The sequence below is a fragment of the Labeo rohita genome, chromosome 7 (genome assembly GCF_022985175.1).
Source record: "Labeo rohita strain BAU-BD-2019 chromosome 7, IGBB_LRoh.1.0, whole genome shotgun sequence".
Taxonomy (NCBI): Eukaryota; Metazoa; Chordata; class Actinopteri; order Cypriniformes; family Cyprinidae; genus Labeo; species Labeo rohita.
Genome location: NC_066875.1, coordinates 9,702,203 through 9,724,502, shown reverse-complemented (window position 1 = coordinate 9,724,502; position 22,300 = coordinate 9,702,203). Strand labels below are relative to the sequence as shown.

At 33.1% G+C, this 22,300-nt stretch overlaps 1 protein-coding gene across 6 annotated transcripts in view; it reads right to left on the bottom strand.

The window, feature by feature from the left end:
• The window catches only part of myo9aa (myosin IXAa), a 153,383-nt gene that overhangs the window by 68,251 nt on the left and 62,832 nt on the right, over positions 1 to 22,300 (bottom strand). For all 6 annotated transcript variants that reach the window (XM_051114147.1, XM_051114142.1, XM_051114146.1 and 3 more), the window contains exons 3-5: positions 2,329 to 2,423; positions 2,182 to 2,244; positions 330 to 429 (exon numbers count right to left, since the gene is read on the bottom strand). In XM_051114147.1, the coding sequence (XP_050970104.1) occupies positions 330 to 429; positions 2,182 to 2,244; positions 2,329 to 2,423 (258 nt within the window). The remainder of the gene's footprint in view (positions 1 to 329; positions 430 to 2,181; positions 2,245 to 2,328; positions 2,424 to 22,300) is intronic.

Below are 22,300 nucleotides of genomic sequence, written 5' to 3'. Positions count from 1 at the left end.
AAAGAAAACATTCAAGCAAATGAAAATTTGAAAATGCCCTCACAAAAATGTGCACAAGGCTTCACGGAACATCTTCCGTAAGCCTGACATCAACATGCAGTGACACGCTGACATAGTAAGTGATGTAGGTGGTCATTAAATCAGAGACCCTTCCCTCAATGAAATTCGATCACAAGCGGTCACAGGAGACACATGTTAACGCCAGATGTGAATGGCCATGTGTCTCGGCTGACCACTTACGACCAGATCATCTGAGATGAATGTTAATACCAGTAGTAAATAGAGTTGCTGATGGTGAGTATGGTGCATGCAGAAGTGTCAGGCCGTACCTGATTGAGGTAATGGTATTCTTCAGGCTTTTTGAGGTGGAACGCGGTCCTCTCCTCTTCACTCGCTCCTGCCAGCAGGTAGTAAAACACATGGTAATTCCTAGAAAACAAACCATTGTAACATCAGGCGCAGTATGAACACACATACACGCCTATAAATACATAAAGGGTTGCAGTTTGGTCCAGATGGGATCAGCTTGGATTGCACTACCAGTCAAAAGTTTTTGAACAGTAAGATTTTGAATGTTTTTTAAATAAGTCTCTTCTGCTTACCAACCCTGCATTTATTTGATCTAAAGTACAGCAAAAACAGCAACATTTTGAAATGTTTTTACTACTTAAAATAACTGCTTTCTTTTTGAATATGATTTAAAATTATATTTATTCCTGTTACTTTAAATCTGAATTTTTAGCATCATTACTCCAGTCTCATGATATTTCAGAAATCATTCTATTATTTTGATTTGCTGCTCAAAAACATTTATTATTATTATTATTTTATTTTTATTTTTTTTTATGCTGAAAACAGCTGAGTAGAATTTTTCAGGTTTCTTTGATGAATAGGAAGTTCAGAAATCAGAAATCTTTTGTAACATTATAAATGTCTATCATCACTTTTAATCAATTTAAAGCATCCTTGAAAAAAAATTATACTGACTCAAAGCTTTTGAATATTGGTATAGTGTAATAAAATACAAAAGCTTTTTTTTCAGATAAATGCTGATTTTTGGATCTTTCTATTCATCAAAGAATCCTGAAAAAAAATTACTCAACTGTTTTAAATATTGATAAAAAATATAATAATAATAAAGCATTTCTTGAACAGCAAATCAGCATATTAGAATGATTTATGAAAGATCATGTGACACTAAAGACTGGAGTAATGATGCTGAAAATATAGCTTTATCACAGATATAAATTACATTTTAAAAATATATTCAAATAGTAAGCAGTTATGTTAAATAGTAAAAATATTTCACAATATTACTGCTTTTGCTGTATTTTGGATAAAATACATGCAGGCTTGGCGAGCTGAAGAGACTTCTTTAAAAACATTAAATATCTTACTGTCCAAAAACCTTTGACTGGTAGTGCATGTACAACTAACTAACTACTACCTTAACAAGGATTCTTAAACAGCCACAACAGGTTTATAGGAAGTCTTCATGTGCGTGAACATGTGAAAACACTACTATCCACAGCTGCAGCCACTGAAGACATTTTAATGTTTAAATGCACAATCAGGACACTTGTACCATCCTACATTTTTTTCCTTTATACCTCAAAAAATATCAACATTTTCAAATGTCAAAGTTTTTAATTTCTGCATTAAAATATGTTCATCAAAAAAGAAGTGCATTCAAGTCATTGTATGTTTAACTTGCAGAATGACAAGTTTAACTGAGAATGACAGAGATCGCTTTACTGATTGTTTTGCATCATATGATGTTAAGCTGGTTTCAGTTTGATAAAACACGTCCCCAATACTAAAGTATGAATGCTGAGATTTATATCCCAAAGACAAGGAAATTATGGTCTATTTCCTTCATAAACCCTCATACCATGAAACCAGTGGGACTGGTAATGGGAGCCAGTAGATAAAGCTGAGATTCACACATATAAACTGAACAATTACTCTGACAACACTGAACACTGTGGAGAAATGATTCCCACATGTTCACTACTGGATTTATTTTCACACAAGCTTCTACCAAATCTACACTAGTTTAAATAAACCGTTGTCTAGCCCAGTAAAATAATTGCAAAATATTTTAATTCAGTAGATGGCATAATTTCTTACCCGCTGAAATGAATATACAACAGCATCAACAAATCATACAAGATCTTCTACCTTTCATTGTGCTCCTGATAGACGAGCCGGGACTTCTCCAGCAGGTATTTCTCCACATATGCCCTGGATAAGAACAAACACCAAATTAGAGATGCGTTCCAAACATCTCTACAACACTGCAGACAGAAACACATGCAGCTCTCTTACCCTCTAACAGTGCCACTTTCCTGATAGTTCACCTGGATGAACTTCCCAAAACGGCTAGAATTGTTATTGTGGGCTGTTTTAGCGTTTCCAAAAGCCTGTGAACACAGGAAAAATAAACAGCATAAGAGAGGTGGCATAAATTTATGGAGGACTAGCACTTCCACTTAAACCAAAGAGATGAAATAAATGAAAAAAAAAAAAAAAAAAAAAAAAAAAAAAAATCAATCAATATATCAAAAAGAAATAAATATGCTATGCCAAAGTGGCATAAAATTTTTTCAAACTTATTTGCTTGCTTAATAACAAAGTTTCAACTAGGGATGTTCATTTTAACCTGTTACCCGACAGAAATTTTTTTTTTGACTGATTAATACAATCAATTAAACGGGTTAAAGGTCATTTATAATGGCCTATAACGTTAAGTCACACTTTATCAATACATTCAAAAATACACGCAAAATGTTTACAAGCACTACAAACATAGGCTAGGCTATTTTAGTTCCCCTCACTCCATAAAAAAAATCCTTTCAGTTTAACAGTATTCAGAAAAGCACAAGAATGAAAAATTAAGGAGGTAGGCTATATAAACAACAAGCCAAAACTAATTCATTTAGGCTAAAGCGAAACAAACTATCGTTGGGTCTCTCATACGACACAAATCCAAATGTTTCCGTATTCGAGATGTATTTGAATGCCAAAATATTTATTATGTAAACCTGGTTTTGTACTTAACTCACATTCCAATATCCACATAAAACAAATAGTTTGGCATAATATCACGGCAGTACAGTGATAACGATTAAGCAGTGTGATTTCTTCCATATATTTGGCTGACTGTATTTTATTATTATAATGGAAAGGCTCCATTGTCAGGTTATTATTCAAAATAAAAACAAATCTTTGTGCTTTCGTAAAACAAAGAAAAATAGGATACCGCTTTCTGCCACCTTCATTTCGCACAGCACAAAAATGAACTAAAATCTGCATACTAGCTACTTGTTGCACTTGTACTTGTTTTTTCTTTTTGTTAATTAAGTAAAAAAAAAATTATCATATAGGCCTATTCATTTATTATATATAGCCTAAGTTTATTATGTTTTTCTTCCAATAATCGCGATATTTTGTTTGGCGATACTGTATCGATTCTCAAAAATGGAATATCGATATTAAAAAAAAAAAAAAAAAAAGATTCATGACAGTTGCTTCGTTTTGAGCGTATATCCTGACCGCTAGATTGCAGTCTTCTTATCTCTGAACTTAAACAGTGACACCACTAATTAATAGAGGGTGAAAGAATACTTCCTGTTCCCGCCTCGGTGTAAAGTGTGGCGTCATTTTGGCTTTTGAGGTAACGTTTGCTCCAGGACGCGGCAAGCAGTGGAACAGCAGCTTTCTCTCATGGTGGGGCTGTTTTGTGCTCGGGTTGCGGTCTCGGCGGTTCCACGCGGAGTATAATTATAAATTACAAACTTGCGAAATCCAAAACTTGTGGAATTCTCAGAACAAAAAGTTTCTTAGAATGTCCAGTATCTGTATTTATTATATTGTTTTACAACTCTTTTGTTTTCTTTAGGAATCCTGTAAGCACTTCATTTTTTATTGATATTAAGCAGACGTAATTCTTAAGTTCAGATCAAAATTTTCCGACATGGTTACAATTGTAAACTTGAATTGTAAAGCAGGGTCTAAAAATATATATGGTCTGTTTATAAAAGCTTACATTTTATACATTTAATAACCAAAGAATCTTGCAAGCACTTTACTTTCCCCCTTTACTCATACTGCACAAAAAGTGATTCAATAACATTGAATGGTTTGCATATGGTGGTGTGTTCTTAATTACAGCTTTCCTAAAATTATGTCCTATTCATAAAATAAGAAATATCCCAATATATCGCCTTGTTTACAGTATTGCAATGTATGGCAACATATCACATCTCAACACCTGAATCGTGATACGTATCGTATCGCCAAATTCTTGGCAATACACTGTTAATGAGCGTCAGCTGACGGTTAGGAAAAATAACCAAAATGAACAATTCAACTTGATTTTCAATTGAAGCCCACTTTGACATATAATGGCTGCCACTGAAAACTTTAGAGATTATTTAATAAAAAGGGGTGTACACATGCTTTACATTTTAAATAACAGGACTTCAGCATTATTTTTTCATATTTAGTTAGCTCACGCAAAAATGTCACATGGACTATTTTTACAATGTCCTGAGGGTGGGTAATTGATGACAGAATTTTCATTTCCGGGTGAACTATCCCTTTAAACTGTTTAAAAATATGCAAAAAAAAAAAAACCAAGGCAGAAAAAAAAAACATGTTTGACAAGCCAACAAACCCACAACTGTAAATGTGTGAAGATGTTGGCCATAACAGTGCATTCACATACTGTAGAAGTCTTAAAAGCAGACTGCTGTAAGGGTCAGTGAGAAGGTGAAAAATTGTTACGAAAAATAATTACAAAAAAATTTGATGCAAGCCACCTTGACTAACATTAGAAGAGGACTGCAACAAGAAAATAAATAAATAAATAAATAAATAAACGTTTTGTAGGACCACACGAAATCTGTTGTAAGTGTCCACTACATCCCCTTTCGGCCTGTTTTTGTTACATGCTTGCCTGGAGAGCAGGAAGTTATTCAGTTGTACACAAACGCTCTCGTTATTTGTAGCTCCACCACAAGTAAACAAATTCCTCAGTGGAACGAGCTGCCGAGGTCCGTCTGGAGGGACAGCGCTCGCTGCCGGCACCCACGGCCGCTCCAGAGGTCAATCTCACAGCCAAGTGCACCAGACACACACCGCCCTGTTATGAGTCAGACTTTCAGAGTGGGTTTTACGGCTCTCGGGGGAACCAAGGACAAGCCGTTCCGGCACAGACGAATGGAATTCTGGGTAGGGCGGCACCGCTGCCGTACAGCTGACAGCCGTGAGCTACTGTAACGGTCCATGTGTGCTCGCAGCCATCGTGACGCATCTAGCGAGCTATGTTAAGTAATGTCTTGAATGTCTAGAAAAGGTTATGTCAAACACAGAGATAACTTTACAAATGGCCTCTGGAACCCGTGTTGGAAAAGTCTATTTAGCCCTTCAAGATGAACCAGCACTTGCCAAACATCAAGTGGATGTTGCACAGCTACTCCTCTGACATATTAATGAACGGTACTTCAGAAATTCATCATCTGCTCCGCACACTAAATGGAAGAGGCCTGGAGGCTCCAGGAAAGCGGGTCAGACGAGGACAAAAATCAACCGTTAAAGTGTCACCTCAACTCTTCCTGCGCAGTCAAAGACACAGCAATACTTCACGGCTATCACAGGACCGCTGAAGCCAAAAAACTTGAAACAGACATGGAGAAAATGGTCAGGATGGACTGCCAAACTTCTTGATACTCAACATTCCTGTAACTGCAGGAAACAGCTGCCATTAAAATCTGCTGAGATTCACATATCATGCAAAGGGGCGTGTTTTCCAAAAGCACTGTTAGCACGACTGTGTTTCAAAAATGAGGGCCTTTGAAATAATTAACATAAGCAACATGATTTGTTATAAACACCTTTGTAGCAGGTATTTATTTATTTATCTGGGCTGTCAAGCAATTAAAAATTTTAATCTAATTACTTCATGTTGTGCCAATTAATCAATCGAATGACATCAATTTGAGCTGAGAAAATACCCAAAAAATGTCATTATAGTGTTAAATGTGAATATATTAAATGGACAATACAAAAACAGGTTTCGAAAGAAATACGACACAAATGTTTAAGTCTGCATTGTGGCCACAACATTATTTTCAGAAGCTGCATCTGAAGAGGCATTTACATATATTTGCATAAACTGAGGTGGAATTAATGCATTTACACTGGAATTAGAATTGCATAAATAATTCTATGCAATTCATGGGTTTTAAATGGGCATTAACAGGTTTACTGAATACCTAAATATGAAAGAATTTATTTAATTATCTTTTTAATAAATGACATATGAAACTAAAACTCATTCAATCACCCGAAAAGAACAAAGCAAATGACTTGTCTTTATGAATGGGTCACTGGCTCACTCAAATTCACTCAAAAATGTGGATTCATTCTGTAATGAATATCTATTTTTGCTGGGGTAATTGAGAAAAGACAATATTGAGCATAAACTGTAACAATATTAACGTATTGTTTTTTGAACTGTTGTATAAAATCAAGATTACATTTATAATTGTGCTGATTGATATTTAGGCAAAAAAAACACTTTGCTGCTTCTGCGGTATTGCTAAACTGTATCATATTACACAAACATGAGACAAAAACCAATACAGAGGCATTTCTTGCCTTCATATCTTGAATTATACAATGTAAAAAGATATAGAGTGCCTTGCAAAAGTATTCACATTTTTCATGTTTTGTTATGTTGCTGCCTTATGTTAAACTGCTTTAAACTACTTCCTTTTTTTTTTTTTTTTTTTTTTTTTTACAATCTACAAACACCATAGTGGAAAAGTAAAAAAAAAAAAAAAAAAAAGTTTAACAACTTTATAAAAAAAAAAGCAAATTTATTAAAAATAAAAAAATGAAATGATTCCATTCCATAAGTATTCATATCCTTATCTGGGACAGTTGAAATTTAGCTCAGGAGCATTCATATTGCTTGTAGATGTTACTGCACTTCGAGTGGAGTTAATATATGGCTAATTTATTTGAATAAGTATGATTGAAGGTATAACAGCTGAAAATGCATACCAGTGCAAAAACCAAGAAAACCAGAACCCCCACGGAAAAATTTCTGCTGCATTGAAAGTTCACAGAAACATGTAGCCTCCATTACCCTTAATATAAAAAGTTTGAAACAACCAGGACTCTTCCTAGAGCTGGCCTTCTGGCCAAACTGAGTAATTAATGGAGAAGGGCTTTGGTTATACTGGTGACCAAGAACCTGATTGTCACGCTAGTTGAGCTCCATGATCATATATGCAGATAGAAGTAACCTACAGAAGGACAAACATCACTGTAACACTCCACCAATCCGGACTTTATGGCAGTGTGGCCAAACTCAAATCTCTCCTCATGACGCATAAAAACGCACTTGGAATTGACCATATGCACGGAGCATTCTTTAGAAATTCCACAAAATGAGAAGCCAGCTCGTAAATTTGAGGTGTAGTTCATTTCATATGTGTTGAAATGGGGTGGAGGTGGAGATTCTACTCTCCTGCCTCGTTCTCATCAGAAACTGAGAAAAAATAATAATTGCAACATTGTAAATAATGATAGCAGCATGAACATTCAGTTTCATATTGTTTAACAACATATAATTTAAATTCTAAGCCTGGTAATCCCAGGAGAGTACATAGACACGTAGCTGTACATTTAAATGGTGACAGCTAGACAATATGAATTTAAAATATTTTAGATTTAATTTAATAACTACATTTTTTACATACATTTAATAACAGTTTTATCTTGAACTGTAAAAGCTATTAAATAGCCTTTATTCAACCAACACAAACGTGTTACTGCTGTAGATTTGCTACTCTGAATTTAGTCTTAATCATTTATGCACAGCTCTATTTTTGACATCGTCTTGTCAGATGTTTCGGTCGGTTATTACTGTCAGTCATGTCAAATGACCTGCGCAAATTTAGCGGATTTACTCGCGTAATCTTTTACACTCGCGTTTGTCATTCTTGAAACTGCATACATGGATGTTTGGTTCTCTTAGAGAAACAAAATTTTTCTTCTAATTGTGAATGGATTATGTAGAGAAAACAAGCAAAGGACACTCCTATTAGGACACAGTACAGTTGATCACCTGCAGAGTACCATCCCAAAAGTAAAGTGTGGTGGTAGCAGCCTCATGCTGTGGGGAATGAGAGACTTGTCAGAGTAGAAGAAAAGCTCAATGCACCAAAATATTGAGACAGCCTTAATGAAAACCCAGTCCAGAGCATTCAGAACCTCAGACTGGGCAGAGCATTTACCTTCAAACAGGACAATGACTCTATGCACACAGCTTAGAGTAGCTTAAAGACAACTCTGTGAATGCCCTGGACTTGAACTCAATCAAACATTTCTGGAGAAACCTGAAAATGTGCATCTGCCTCTATCCAACCTGACGGATCTTGAGAGGTGAAGAGGTGAGAAGAATTGCCAAATGCAGATGCAAAACCTGTTGCATCACACCCAAAAAGACCTGAGGCTGAAAAGGTGCTTCAGCTAAGTACTGAGGATATTTATGCAATGCACTTATTTCAGTTTTTACAGGTTGTGACAATTCAGTTTTTGCTTTGGTGCATGGAGTGTAGATTAATGTGGGGAAAAAAGTCATTTAAAGCAGTTAACATAAGGCAGCAACATAACATAAAATGAAAAAAAAAAAAAAATGAAGGGGTATGAATACTTTTGCAATCACTGTACAGGTCTGTGCCGTGGTGCGTTAGATGCTTTAATTTTAATGCTACAATTTTTTCATAACTAATTGTACCAAATTAACACGGTAAATCAACAGCCATAATTGAGATATTTATTTTATAACGGTCTTTAATCCACTTTGGTTGTAATAAGGCGTCAAACCACTTTCTGTTCACACTGTTTGGCATTTGCAGAATTAGCCTTAAAATTTCTTTATCTGGATGATAATAAGCAATTGGAATTTAAAGCGCATAATATTAGCTTAAATAAATCACCTTAAGGTGACTGTGTCTATATTGCGAAAGGCCTGCTATGAAAGAGGATGGTGTATGCTACCCCATCATGCATTGCAGCTTACTAACAACGGCAAATCCTCCACAGATGAAATAACAACACAATAGGCTTTTGTCTCGAGTTAAAGGTCTTGATCTCAAGGGAGAAGTCGGGGGAGTGAATGAAAGACTGAGAAGCTGAATTCATCACAATTACCGAAATCCGCTCTGACACATATTAAACTGAGAATAAATTGACATCAAACGCAGGAACGGGAAGTTTGTGGCTTTTCCCGGCATAAGACACAGGGGAACGTTTAGCAAACATATTTTGGATGGGCTCCACAGAGGGCGTTCAGTGTAAGAGCTTGTGAACTGATCTCAGGGGCTGAGAACTGAACGCATTAGAGCATTCTGTCACTCACACAAACACACAACAACCCGCTCTGATCACACGCCACGGCTTCTAATGGACCGCATCAGGTAAATATTATCTCTTGGCCAGAGAGCCATCACAGGGGAAATACTCTCAAAACAGTGTCAGTGTGATAAGACCATAATCCACTCCACATGTGAGCAACAAAGCATTTGCAATGTGCCCGCAGAGTTTCAGGTGCCTCTCTTAACCAGGCTTGAGTGTAATGTACCACATCTGTTAGTAAGTTCATTTCCACGTTTTTTTTTTCGTCAACTGAATCCCTTTTGACCTTAAATATTTACTTGATGTATCCCCTGAAAAATTTTTTTTTATTAATTTTGTTATTTTCTATTATGTATAATAATTTACCGATTTTAAATGTATGGAATACATCACATTTTAAGCTATACTACTAAATTACTATAGAAAATCGTTCTATTACACTAACGATACTTCAAAACACAACTGTTTTACTGTATTTTAAAATTAAAAAAAAAGCCTTGATGAGCATAAAAGACTTTAAAATTCTTAATTATTCCAAACTTTTGACCAGCTGTACATGTGTGTATATATCCTGCTGTTCAAAAAGAAGCTTTTTTTAAAGAAGTCTCTTTCAAGGCTGCATTTACTTGATCAAAAATACAGAAAAAATGCAATATTGTGAAGTATTATTACAGTTTAAAATAATGGTTTTCTATTTTAATATATTTTAAAATATAATTTATTCCTGTGATGCAAAGGTGAATATTCATCAGCGAGTACTCCAGTCTTCAGTGTCACCTTCTTCAGAAATCATTTATTACTTTTATTATCAATGTTGGAAACACTGGATTTATTACTTTTATCATCAATGTTGGAAACAGTTGTGCTGCTTAATTTTTTTTTTTTTTTTTTTTTTTTTTTTTTTGTTGAGCCTGTGATACTCTTCAATATTTTTGATGAATAAAAAGTTAGAAGGAGCAGCATTTATTCAAAACAGAAATCGTCTCTAACAATATAAGTCTCAGCTCAACCTTGGGGAAAAAAAGTATTAACTTCTTTCAAAAAAAAGAAAGAAAAATTTCTCTTTTTTTAAACTTTTTATTTATTAAAGATTTACAATAGACTTATAATAGAATTATTTCATGTAACACTGAAGACTGAAGTAATGATGCTATTCAGAAAAATTCAGCTTTGCATCAGAGGAATAAATTACCTTAAAATATATTCACTAGTAAATATATATTCATTATATATTATATTCATTAGTAGAATTTTTTTAGGTTTCTTTGAAAAATAGAAAGTTATCTGAAATAGAAATCTTTTGCAACATTGTAAATGTCTTTATCAACACTTTTGTTCAGTTTAAAGCACCTTTGCTAAATAAAAGTATTAATTAAAATAAAATTAAAATTAATTAAATTAAAAATGATACTGACTCCAAGCTTTTGAATGATATAGTGTATAATGTTACAAAAGCTTTTTATTTCATTTAAATGCTGATCTTTTCTTTCTATTCATCAAAGAATCCTGAAAAAATGTGCTCAACTGTTTTAAATAATAATAAGAAGAAAAAAAATTTTTTTTTAACAAGAAAATCATAATAAATAGAATTACTTCTCAAGGTTCATGTGAATGAAGTTATGATTTGAGCTTTGATCGCAGGAATAAATTACATTTTAAAATATATTCACATAGAAAACAGTTATTCTACATTCATTTTGCATACACACACTCCTGAGTTAAAGCTTATTGGTGGCTGTGACTGTGCCACAAAACTTGAGAGTGTTGCAGACATCAGCCTGGGTTGAGTCACAGCTTCACTTCACTTTTGGTGACTACAAAAATGTTACTTAGAAACATGTTGTGTGGTTGTTTTGGACACTGTAAATCCCCGGCGGTGAAGTGGGTTTAGTCTGACTAACACCACTAGACACAGTCATCCTGCCTGAGTACTTTGTGATTTCGCTGAGGTCAGTGCCAGCCTCCACCCTATACTCCTTCAAAATCACTGATGACCAAAGACACATCAGCTACATATGTCATAGTCTCTCTGTGAATGCAGTACATCACCGCTAAGCTATGACTGTGACTCCAGCTAAAATAAACACACACTTTTTTTTTTTTATTATTAACATATTTTGAATAATCTTTGATTTTCAAATTTTAAGTTATCATTTTAATATTCATTTTAAATGTTAGTTTAAAGGAGAAGTCCACTTCCAAAACAAAGATTAACATATAATGTACTCACCCCCTTGTCATCCAAGTTGTTCATGTCTTTCTTTCTTCAGTCGTAAAGAAATTATGTGTTTTGAGGAAAACATTTCAGCATTTTTTCTCCATATAAGGGACTGATATGGTGCCCCGATTTTGCACTTCCAAAATACAGTTTAAATGCGGCTTCAAACGATCCCAAATGAGGTTGTAAACGATCCCAGCCGAGAAAGAAGGGTAACGATCTGTTATTTTAATAAAAATAATACAATTTATATACATTTTTTAATGTCAAATACTCATCTTGTCTTACTCTGACTGGACTGTTTTTGTTCCGGATCATGACAGTTAGGGTATGTCAAAAAACTCCCATCTCTCCCTCAACTTCAAAATCGTCCTATATCGCTGTTTTATGTTTTTTGTTAAGGGTCTTTGATCTTCTTTGCATGTTTCCTTTGCAAAGACTGAGTCAGTACTTGTAGGATGTAGGATGATTTTGAAATGATTTTTGAAGTTGAGAGAGAAAATACGATTGGAGTTTTTCGACATACCCTAACAGTCTTCAACCAGAATACACAGAGTTCAGGGAGAGAAAGGCAAGACGAGCGTTTAAAAAGATTAAAAATTGTATTGTATTTTTTTAATGAAAATAACCGTTCGTTACGCTAGATAAGACCCTTCTTCCTCAGCTGGGATCGTTTACAACCGCATTTGGGATCATTTGAAGCCGCATTTAAACTACATTTTGGAAGTTCAAAATCGAGGCACCATAGCAGTCCATTATATGGAGAAAAATGCTGAAATGTTTTCCTCAAAAAAACAATTTCTTTATGAATGAAGAAAGAAAGACATGAACATCTTGGATGACAAGGGGGTGAGTACATTATATGTGAATCTCTGTTTTGGAAGTGGATTTCTCCTTTAATGCTTCTGCACTTTTTCCATTTCACTTTCAGTTTTTCATCTAATATTTAAATCTTATTCTACTCTGGCTTTATTTCCATTAACAAAACTGTTGTTGTTTAACAACAACACGACTGTTGCTTTGAGATAAAGATCTCACAATGTGCATTTAAGGGCCTCTAAGAAAGCTTCATGTTTTTAAATGTCATATGATTCACTCAAAGTACTTAAGTAACTTACAGTAAGTGTTTTTCTTGGATTGAACTCAGAATACCTTTCACTAAAGAAAGGAATTACATGAAACGGTGCTAATACATCAGTTTTAACATCAACAACTACTTGTGCTCATTGTAGCCTGGAGACATGTACACACAAATTAGTTTCCTGGTGGACTGATCAACTCCTGCACTTTGACTGCTGGAAACTGCATGAAGCCAGCCAATCAAATTGCAGCTTGCCGTACTGAGAAAATTCTTGATATTTTTGTACGTAACAAGCATCATACGATCCAAAAAATGTCAGTGGGTGGGTCGTGTAATACTTAGAAAATTTAAAAAAAATAACATATCTGTGTGCGTCATGTTTTATTCCACTTCATACATCACTCTCAATAACAATGAGCCTGTCATCATATCATTAGGACAGTATTGTATTTGGTTGCCTTCCAAGTGTTTTGGCACTCTGTCATCACCTTTATACTGTGCAGGCCATCCAGAAAATTACACCAACGCTCATTTTCCTTATTTCCTCTTTTGGTTTCAGACTCATGTCCTGTACTGCTAAGTGGCTCACCGCTTAGCCTACACCAGAAATAGGACATTTTTCCTGGATTACAGTGCGGAGACACAAAAGGAAGCCCTGAACGGCTGCGCTACAGAGTGTGAGAGTGTTTTGAGTGGCCTAAATGAAGTCAATCCTCTTGAGTGTCTTTAGATTATCTGTGGGATGCATTCAGTTGTTGTAATGGGAGTGGCAGCTTGGCTAATGCTGTGCTTTCTGGTCAATAATAATTCAGTCTGCCGCTGTATGTGACCGGGCCTGTTCAGGGTCAAACTGAGCCTCATTGATTCAACAACACAGCCCAACCCAACATACTGTTAAAGAAAAAAAAAAACAAAAACAAAAAAAAACTATGATCCACTGTGCTGGTGGAGCAACCTTGGCTTGTGCCCGTGATCGCTGCTTGCAGCTATATTTATATAATTATGTTTCTACTCCAATTTAATACTGAATTAACAAAATAATGTGTATATTTAAGAGAAATATGTTATTTATGCACAAAATATTTTTTTATTTATATATAATATACATTATATAAAAATTACAATAAATACATATACTTGTAAATATTTCTTAAATATATACATGAATGTGTTTGCATTTATATATAATTACACACAGTACACATACATATATTAGGCAAACTTTTATTTTGTTTAATCAAAAATTTATTTAATCCAAAGTAAAGCAAAAACACTACAATTTTTAAATATTTTTACCATTTCAAATAACTGCTTTCTATTTAAATATATTTAAATATATTTAAAAATGTAATTTATTCCTGTGATTTCAAAGCTGAATTTTCAGCATTATTACTCCAGTTACATAATCCTTCGGAAATCATTCTAATATTCTGATTTGCTGCTTAAAAACATTTATTATTATTATTATTATTATTATTATTATTATTATTATTATGAAAACGTATGAAAAGTATAATTGTTTCAGATTTCTTCGATGAATATGCTTTGATGCTAAAAGTATTAATTTCTATACTACTAAAAAGTATTTTTAAATAGTATATAATATTTTAAATAGTAAAAATATTTCACAATATTACTGCGTTTGCTGTATTTTTGATTTTAAATATATTTTAACACTTTACTTAAAGCCTTTATGTAGAATGCATTATAGAAGTATTCATAATATACACTGTAATGCATTATAACTGCACATAAATAATTGTAACAAGGTTTGTATTCCATTTGTTTTAATGCATTATGTAGGTGTAATGAATAAGTATTATATAAGTAAGTATTATATTTGTGTTTATAAATATTCATGAGAACATACAATGCATTATAAGGTACATTACAAGGCATAATTAATGCATTAGAAATACATTTAAGCAAGTAAAGCGTTACCTATATTTTTTTCTATTTGACTGAAAATACATTATGGCTTTCCTGAAGCAAGCACGATTCACGTACCACAGTGATCTGTCACATCACATTAAAGTACATTAAAAGACATTTATTGTTTGAACTCTCAGCTTTTTAATTCTGCCAAATTGGTCTCATATCAAAAGGAGCACAAAGTATTATTAGATGAAAGGACTGCTGCAAATAATGCCGAGTGAAGTTTTATTCATGCGTTAACTGAAAACAGCATGGACTAAAAGATCTTGGTTCTTTAAAATGAAGATTGATTAAAAAGACATTGTAGCTTACCTATGTTTTATGCACGAAATAGACACTGACAGTGTCAAAACACAAACAAAATATGTACTACAGATAAATCAGACAAATGTTGAAATCATTACGTGAAATGTCTTGTGCTACAGATCGGAATATGTATTCCAGAGCAAACGCTGACAAAACAAACCCTACACGTGATAGAGCACAGCACCTGTGTTTCTCTCCAGATATTCTTAAACCTGCCAGCAACATGTAGAGGGACTTTAGGACCATTAGAGTTGGGACACAACCCAGACATCTGTACTGCAGAAACCCTGGCATCTATGTCTGCTACATAATTATATAACCCCCCCAACCAAAGCTCCCAGCATAACGGCAAACTCTGGATGCAATTAAACTCTCTGCACAGAGTTAAACCTTCACACATCTGACATCAGCCAGCTTTAAGTATTTATGCGACGCTCTTGGCACGCAAATGCATCTGTGCATCCAGATTAGTCATCTGTAAAACTGGCCAAAAACAGGAAGCAATAGCAAGTCTAATTACAAACCTTGATGAAGTATAATGCTGCTGGACCCTAAAACACAACACTACTTCTCACATTAAGTGTGTTTAATCTCAAACATCAACTGCAATATGTAACATTACAGTGACTGTTACAGTGATTTGACCATGGAAAAGAAGAGTTGTTGTTGAGCATGATACAAAGCAGGCTGCCCAAAAACCCTTAACCATGGTAAACTGTAAATCAGTGCTTTCAACTTCAGTTTTAAGAAAACAAAGACAACAGAAATATAATAAAACAAGTTACTTCATAATTCATGTCACATTATGGCATCAACTACATGGGACAGATATTTGCAGATATTTATAGATCAAGGGATAGCTAATGTTTAAAACTTTTAGGAAGCTCACATGCATTCAGGTGACATTCTATAAAACTAAACCTAAAATAAAACGAAACAAAAAAACAAGACAAAAGCAGAGACAAAACAAAATATAACAAAACAAAAAACAAGGCAAGACAAAACACAACAAAAGTGAACCCAAAACAAGACAAAACTAAATACAACAAAACAAAAAACATAAGACAAAAAAGATAAAACAAAACAAAACCCAAAACTAATCCAAATCAAGACAAAACAAAATAAAACAAAACAAAAAAAGATGAAACAAGACAAAAAACTAAATGACCCTAAAACATGAGAAAACAAAAAACACAAAACAAAATGAACCCAAGACAAAACAAAATATAATAAAAAAAACAGACAACAGACAAAACAAACAGACAAAACAAAAACTCAGAAAGAGACAAAACAATACAAAACAAAAAAAACATGACGAAACAAGCCAAAAAATAACAAAAATAAATAAATAAATAAAATAAAAAACAAAAACAAAATATAAGCAAAACAAAAAACGACAACCCCTAAACAAGACAAGACGAAAGATAACTTAAAAAACAAAATGAAACAAGACAAAAATAAACCAAAAACAAATAAAACCCAAAATAAGTCAAGACAAAACAAAATAACAAAACAAAACAAGATGTCCAAAAGACAAGACAAATCAAAATATAAACAAAACAGAAACACTAAATGAAGCAAGACAAAAATAAACCAAAAACAAATCGAACCCAAAACAAGACAAAATAAATTATAACAAAACTAAATTTAAAAAAATAAACCAAAAACAAATCAAACACAAAACAAGACAAAACAATAACAAAACAAAAAAAGCATGCCGAAACAAGACCAACAAAAAACAAAACAAAACAAAAAAAAAAACAAGTTGAACCAAAACAATTTAAAACAAAATATAATAAAACAAAACAAAAAACAAGACAAAACTAATTATAACAAAACAAAACAAAACAAAACAAAACAAAAAACAAGACATGACCAAAAAAAAAAAAAAAAAAAAAAAAAAAAAGACAAAACAATACAACAAAACAAAAACATAACAAAACAAAAAAAACATGACGAAACAAAAAATAACCAAACAAAAAAAGGAAACAAGACAAAAATACATGAAAAACAAACTCAAGCCCAAAACAAGGTAAGGCACGATAAAACAAACTGACTAGTCCAAGTTTAGTAACCAACCCCAATTTCTTTTATAATCTAAATGTTGTCCTAAAACTTTGTTACATCAACTACCCTATTACAGAATTAAAGCATTCTACAGTGAGATATGCAAATGCTTAATCGAAAGATTATAAAGTCTGAAACCTCCATTTATATTGCAGAAATGAACAAATGTTAGTTTGAAGGGTAAGCGTGAGACAGAAAGACAGACTTATGCCTCATGACAGAGCTGGAGGGGACACATCACTCAAATTTCAATAGTGCTCCATGTCTAAGGAGTGGTGCCTTGCAGCAATTAGTCAGGGATGTGAAACGAGGGTCTGTGTTCATGTGAGTGATGATCAGTCTTGTGTACTTGAGTCACATATCTTTCATTTAATGGGAAAAGTTCAGTACTGCAGCAGACAGAGTGGAAAATGAGCATATTTAGGGCCCTGATTTCCATGATGTGGAAAATGAGGACACAGTTGTGGAATCCAGTCATAAAAACGGAATTTAGAATAAAACATGGTATGTCACGGAATTTGGCAAAAAGGAACAAATCAAAAGTTGTACTCTTGTTAATTAAAGGAGAAGTCCACTTCCAAAACGATTTAGTTTTAACAGTAGACTTCAGTTGCGCAGCACTTTGTTTACCAAGAAATAAGGAATTGTTTTTCCATTTAAACGCATTTAAAACATTTATTAAATTGCTAATGTTTTATGCCTTCCTTTGATTACTCCTGTTTTTGATTTTTAAATAATTGTATTAAATCAGAAATCTAAACATATGTAATTTCTGATAAACAAAAACATTTCATAGGGCCCTGTTATTGTAAAAATGCTAATAAATTATTCAATTGTTTTATTAATTACACGATTAAAAAAAACATTTTTAATTTAATAATTGGATTTCATAGGCCCCTAAAGTGTCATTTTTGTTAAACTTATAATACATTTATGCTAACAGAATACATTTCATAATCTCAATTAATTATATATGCTTTTTAATTACTAAAATGTAACAATTAAAATGCAATTACACGGTTACTGGAATTATTACTTTTTATGGTTGATGATAAAATATCCAACACAGAACCCATAAAACTTAAAACAAAACAAAACACTACAGTACTTGGGTAAAAGAAGCAAAAATATGATGGCATTCTAATAACAGAAGAGCTGTTTTGTGTATCATTCAGCACACGCAGGGAAGTTTAGTCTCTTATCTTTCAGCGGTCTGTGAGTCACAGCTCAAACTCGCCTGCTTTCCTTCAACCCTGAGCTGAAAGCTACATCCTTCCCCTCATCCTGTCACAGAGTGCTCTTCCTCTCACACTTACGCTACACAACAAAAAAGCGTGACTATCAGAGTATTCCTTAAATACCTTTTCTCCTAAACATACACACAGAAAAACAAACACACTTCCCTATAATAGCAGTCTATTCAGAGTTAATTAGCGTGGCTGGTATTTTAAACAGCGCCTTGATGTGCCCTTCCAAAGCCATGGCTCACTTCCTGCTCGGCCACGGCATTACAATGACTGGGCACCGGAATTCTTCTTGTCATAGTATTTAACAATAATATTTGAAATTATTTTTAAAACAGAAATTGTTATTTATTACTAATCGTCCAAGCAGGCTTTATATGATGCATGTCAGTTTAGATATATCATTTTTGAGTTTTGCAATTAGAATTGGGTGAAATTTCTTTCAGCTCAAAGTATTTTAGCTCAGTTTAAAAGCTTTTTCAGTGAAAAAAAAGTGAGGGAAAAAAGATTTAATGTTGATAATCAGGTATTCTGTAGCCTTGAGGGATATAGTCTCTTTACGCCTTCGTAGTTTTCTTACAGGTGAGTGTGCGTGTTTGATGAGTTACTTCATAATTAAGTCCGAAGGCAATAATAATAATAATAATATACAAAGACACAGTTTTGTATCACTGATTACTACATCCTGAGGCTGAATTCACTCATGTCAATGTGTTTGTCAGTTTATAATCTGTCAAGACTAATCTGCGCACTGTAAGCAATGCTTTATGTAGCCACTTTTAAAAAGTGTTTACAAAGTGCTTTACAGAAGAGACGCACACATAAAATAAATCTAAAATTCAAAATAAATAAAATACAATCCTCAAAAGAAAGGCCATTGTGAAAAAAAAAAGTATCTGAGATGCATTTTAAATCTGAATAAAGAGCCAATTGCTCAAACAGAGGATTAAAAAAAAAGATTTGCAATTGAAGCAGAATAATTCCACCTTGCTTAAAACTGCCACTATTATCATCATAGCTAGTTCATGTTATAATATGGAACTTATTTCTGAAACGTAAATATTGTAATAATGTATTTACTTGTAAATGGGCAGTTTGAGTTTGCTTCAATACTAAGCACATTGAACCTCACATTGCTGCATGCATTAAGCATGCCTTTTGGAGAAGTATTTGTGCAAGATGTTGGGTAGGAATACCCATAATCCCTTTGTACTTGAATAATTTATTTTTGTGCGTTGGGTCAAAACATGGGGAGTTATGAGGATGTGTACATTGTTAATTGCCTTTTAGAGGAATAAAAGATAAAGCCTCCACTTTGGGCTTTGATGGTGTTTTACTTCTAAGTTTTTTTTTGTTTGTTTTTGTTTTTTTTTTTTAAAGTCACCATTACTGTGATTAGGGTTTAAGTTTAAGGGTTGTTCAATCAGAATTACTACTAGTTTCGTAGAGTTTCGTGGACTTCTCTTAGCTGTGAAAAGAGTATTTCTTAAATTTAATCTTTAATTTTTATTTTCCCAAGGCTTTTGATTTTCATTTAAATGATAGATGAACAGACTAGTGAAAGTTTTTGGATAGTACGACTTTCAATGTTTTTAAAGAAGTCTCTTCTGCTCACCAAGCCTGCATTAAATATATTTTAAAATGTTGAAAACAGCCGAGTAGAATTTTTTTGCAGCATTTATCTAGGGAAATTAATACAGAAATTAATACTTTTAATTTATTAAATTGATGATAAAGATATTTATAATGTTACAAAAGATTTCTATTTCAAATAAATGCTTTTCCTCTGAACTCCCTATTCATCAAAAAAAAAAAAAACCATGAAAAAAAAAGTTCTACTCTGCTCTTTTTAACATGATAGTTTTTTGAGCAGCAAATCAGAATATTAGAATGATTTCTGAAGGATCATGTGACTGGAGTAATGATGCTAAAATTTCAGCTTTGAAACCACAGGAATAAATTACATTTTAAAATATATACTTTGGATCAAATAAATGCAGGCTTGGTGAGCAGAAGAGACTTCTTTAAAAAACACTACAAATCTTACTGTTCAAAAACTTTTGAGTGTATTTACTAGTGTATTTATATATCTTCAATTTCATACCATGTCATACTGTAAAACTAGTTTTAATTACTTTTACTTTTATTTATATTTATTTTTTTATTTTTATTATATTTTTTTTTTATTTTTTTAATAATTATATATATATATATATATATATATTTGTACAGTGTAGTTGTTTGGTTTAACTAATCTTTAGCTATTGAGTTATTTGAAATGAAAAGAACCCATTGAACCTCACAATAAAAACCCACTATTATAGACCGCTTTTATGGAAAATACTTGTATGGTACTTTTTTTATACTTTATGTAGCATGACCACATCATAATTGCATGGGAAAGAGGATCATGAACATCCATTTCTTTTGGTGCTACATGAAAGAAAGAAAAATCATACAGGTTTGGAACAACATGAGGGTTACAAAATAAACATTTTCATTTTCAAAGCACCTAAGATACTTGTCCACATCAGCTCAGTGTCTCAAGTCTACAATAGAACATACCACAAATACTGATGTGTTCATGTCATTCTAACGGCCATGAAACAGTGTAAACATTGTAAGATGAGGCTGGAGTCTTCAGCCCCTCATTCAGGCGTACTTCATCCAGAGAGCTTGAATGCTTTGGTGATGATTTACAGAGGGATTCTTTCAAAACAGGTGCACAGAAGATCCAAGAAATGCCTAATAGATGGTTTGCTGGGTTTGTTTTTAAACTTTGGGTGGAAACGTATGTCAAATTCCCATCAAGGTCTTTGCGTTGAAAGGCTTGCAGGTTTACTATTCTTCCTGACATGTAAAGAGCCTAAAATTAGCGCAGCTGATGACCGAGCCGGGATGTGGGTGGCCACAAACAGCTGCTGTCACCACACGAGAGACAGAGCCATACAAGCTCAATGACAGTTTACAGACACTCTCAAATGTCAACTGAAATATTCTGATCATATTTAGCTAGTTAATATGACAGTGGTAATGGACTATATTGGGCTAAGCTTTTTGGTATCCAAAATTGGGGTGGTGTTTACCTATCCCAGATAAAGAAAATGGGTAACACTTTACAACAAGGTCCATAAGAATGAACTAAGAATGAACAATGCTTCTACCGCATTTATTAATCTTAATGTTAATTTCAGCATTTACCAACGCATTATTAAAATCACAAGTCGTGTTTGTGAACATTAGTATGTGCATTGCGAGCTAACATGAACAATCAATGAATGACTGTATTTTCATTAACTAACATTAACAAAGATTAATAAATAGTGTAATAAATGTATTACTCACTGTTGGATCATGTTAGTTAATACACTGACTAATGTATTAAGTGTTACCAAAAAAATAAAAATGCATACCAAAAAATGTAATATTTGAAGTCAAACTAAATTCATACAGCTTTGAAAACATTTTATACATTTACAAGTTTAAATGACTCTTAAGATAGTCATGTGGTGTATTTTTTACACCTTGAACACATGCAAGTTTACATGCTAATTTAAAAAATAAACAAATGTTTTCAGGTTTTCTTTTTAAGTCATAAATATTTTTGCAGGTGTTGTGCCACATGACATTTCACAGCCTTGCCATGTAATAATTCATTTTTACTGTATCAAATTATCAAGAATTTTTATTCCTCTATAGTTTTAAGTATTAACTTAAATCATTTTAAAGAGTTTTCTTGTTGTTGTTTCTTTTTTCTTCTCATTATGAATCAGGACATAATTAATTACATGATGTGTCGATTAATTAATCCGATTAATTGCATATTAATCCAAAAATAAATTTGACTGACAATACCCACAAAATATTATTTAAAGCTATTTTGTGTAAAATGAGAAAGTAGCAAGTAGACATCACAAATTGTAGCTTTAGAAAGAAATATTATTAGATTCAGCATCAAATTTGTGACAAACATTTCTGCAATGGCCTAACTTAAACTATGGAACATAAAAGAAGATA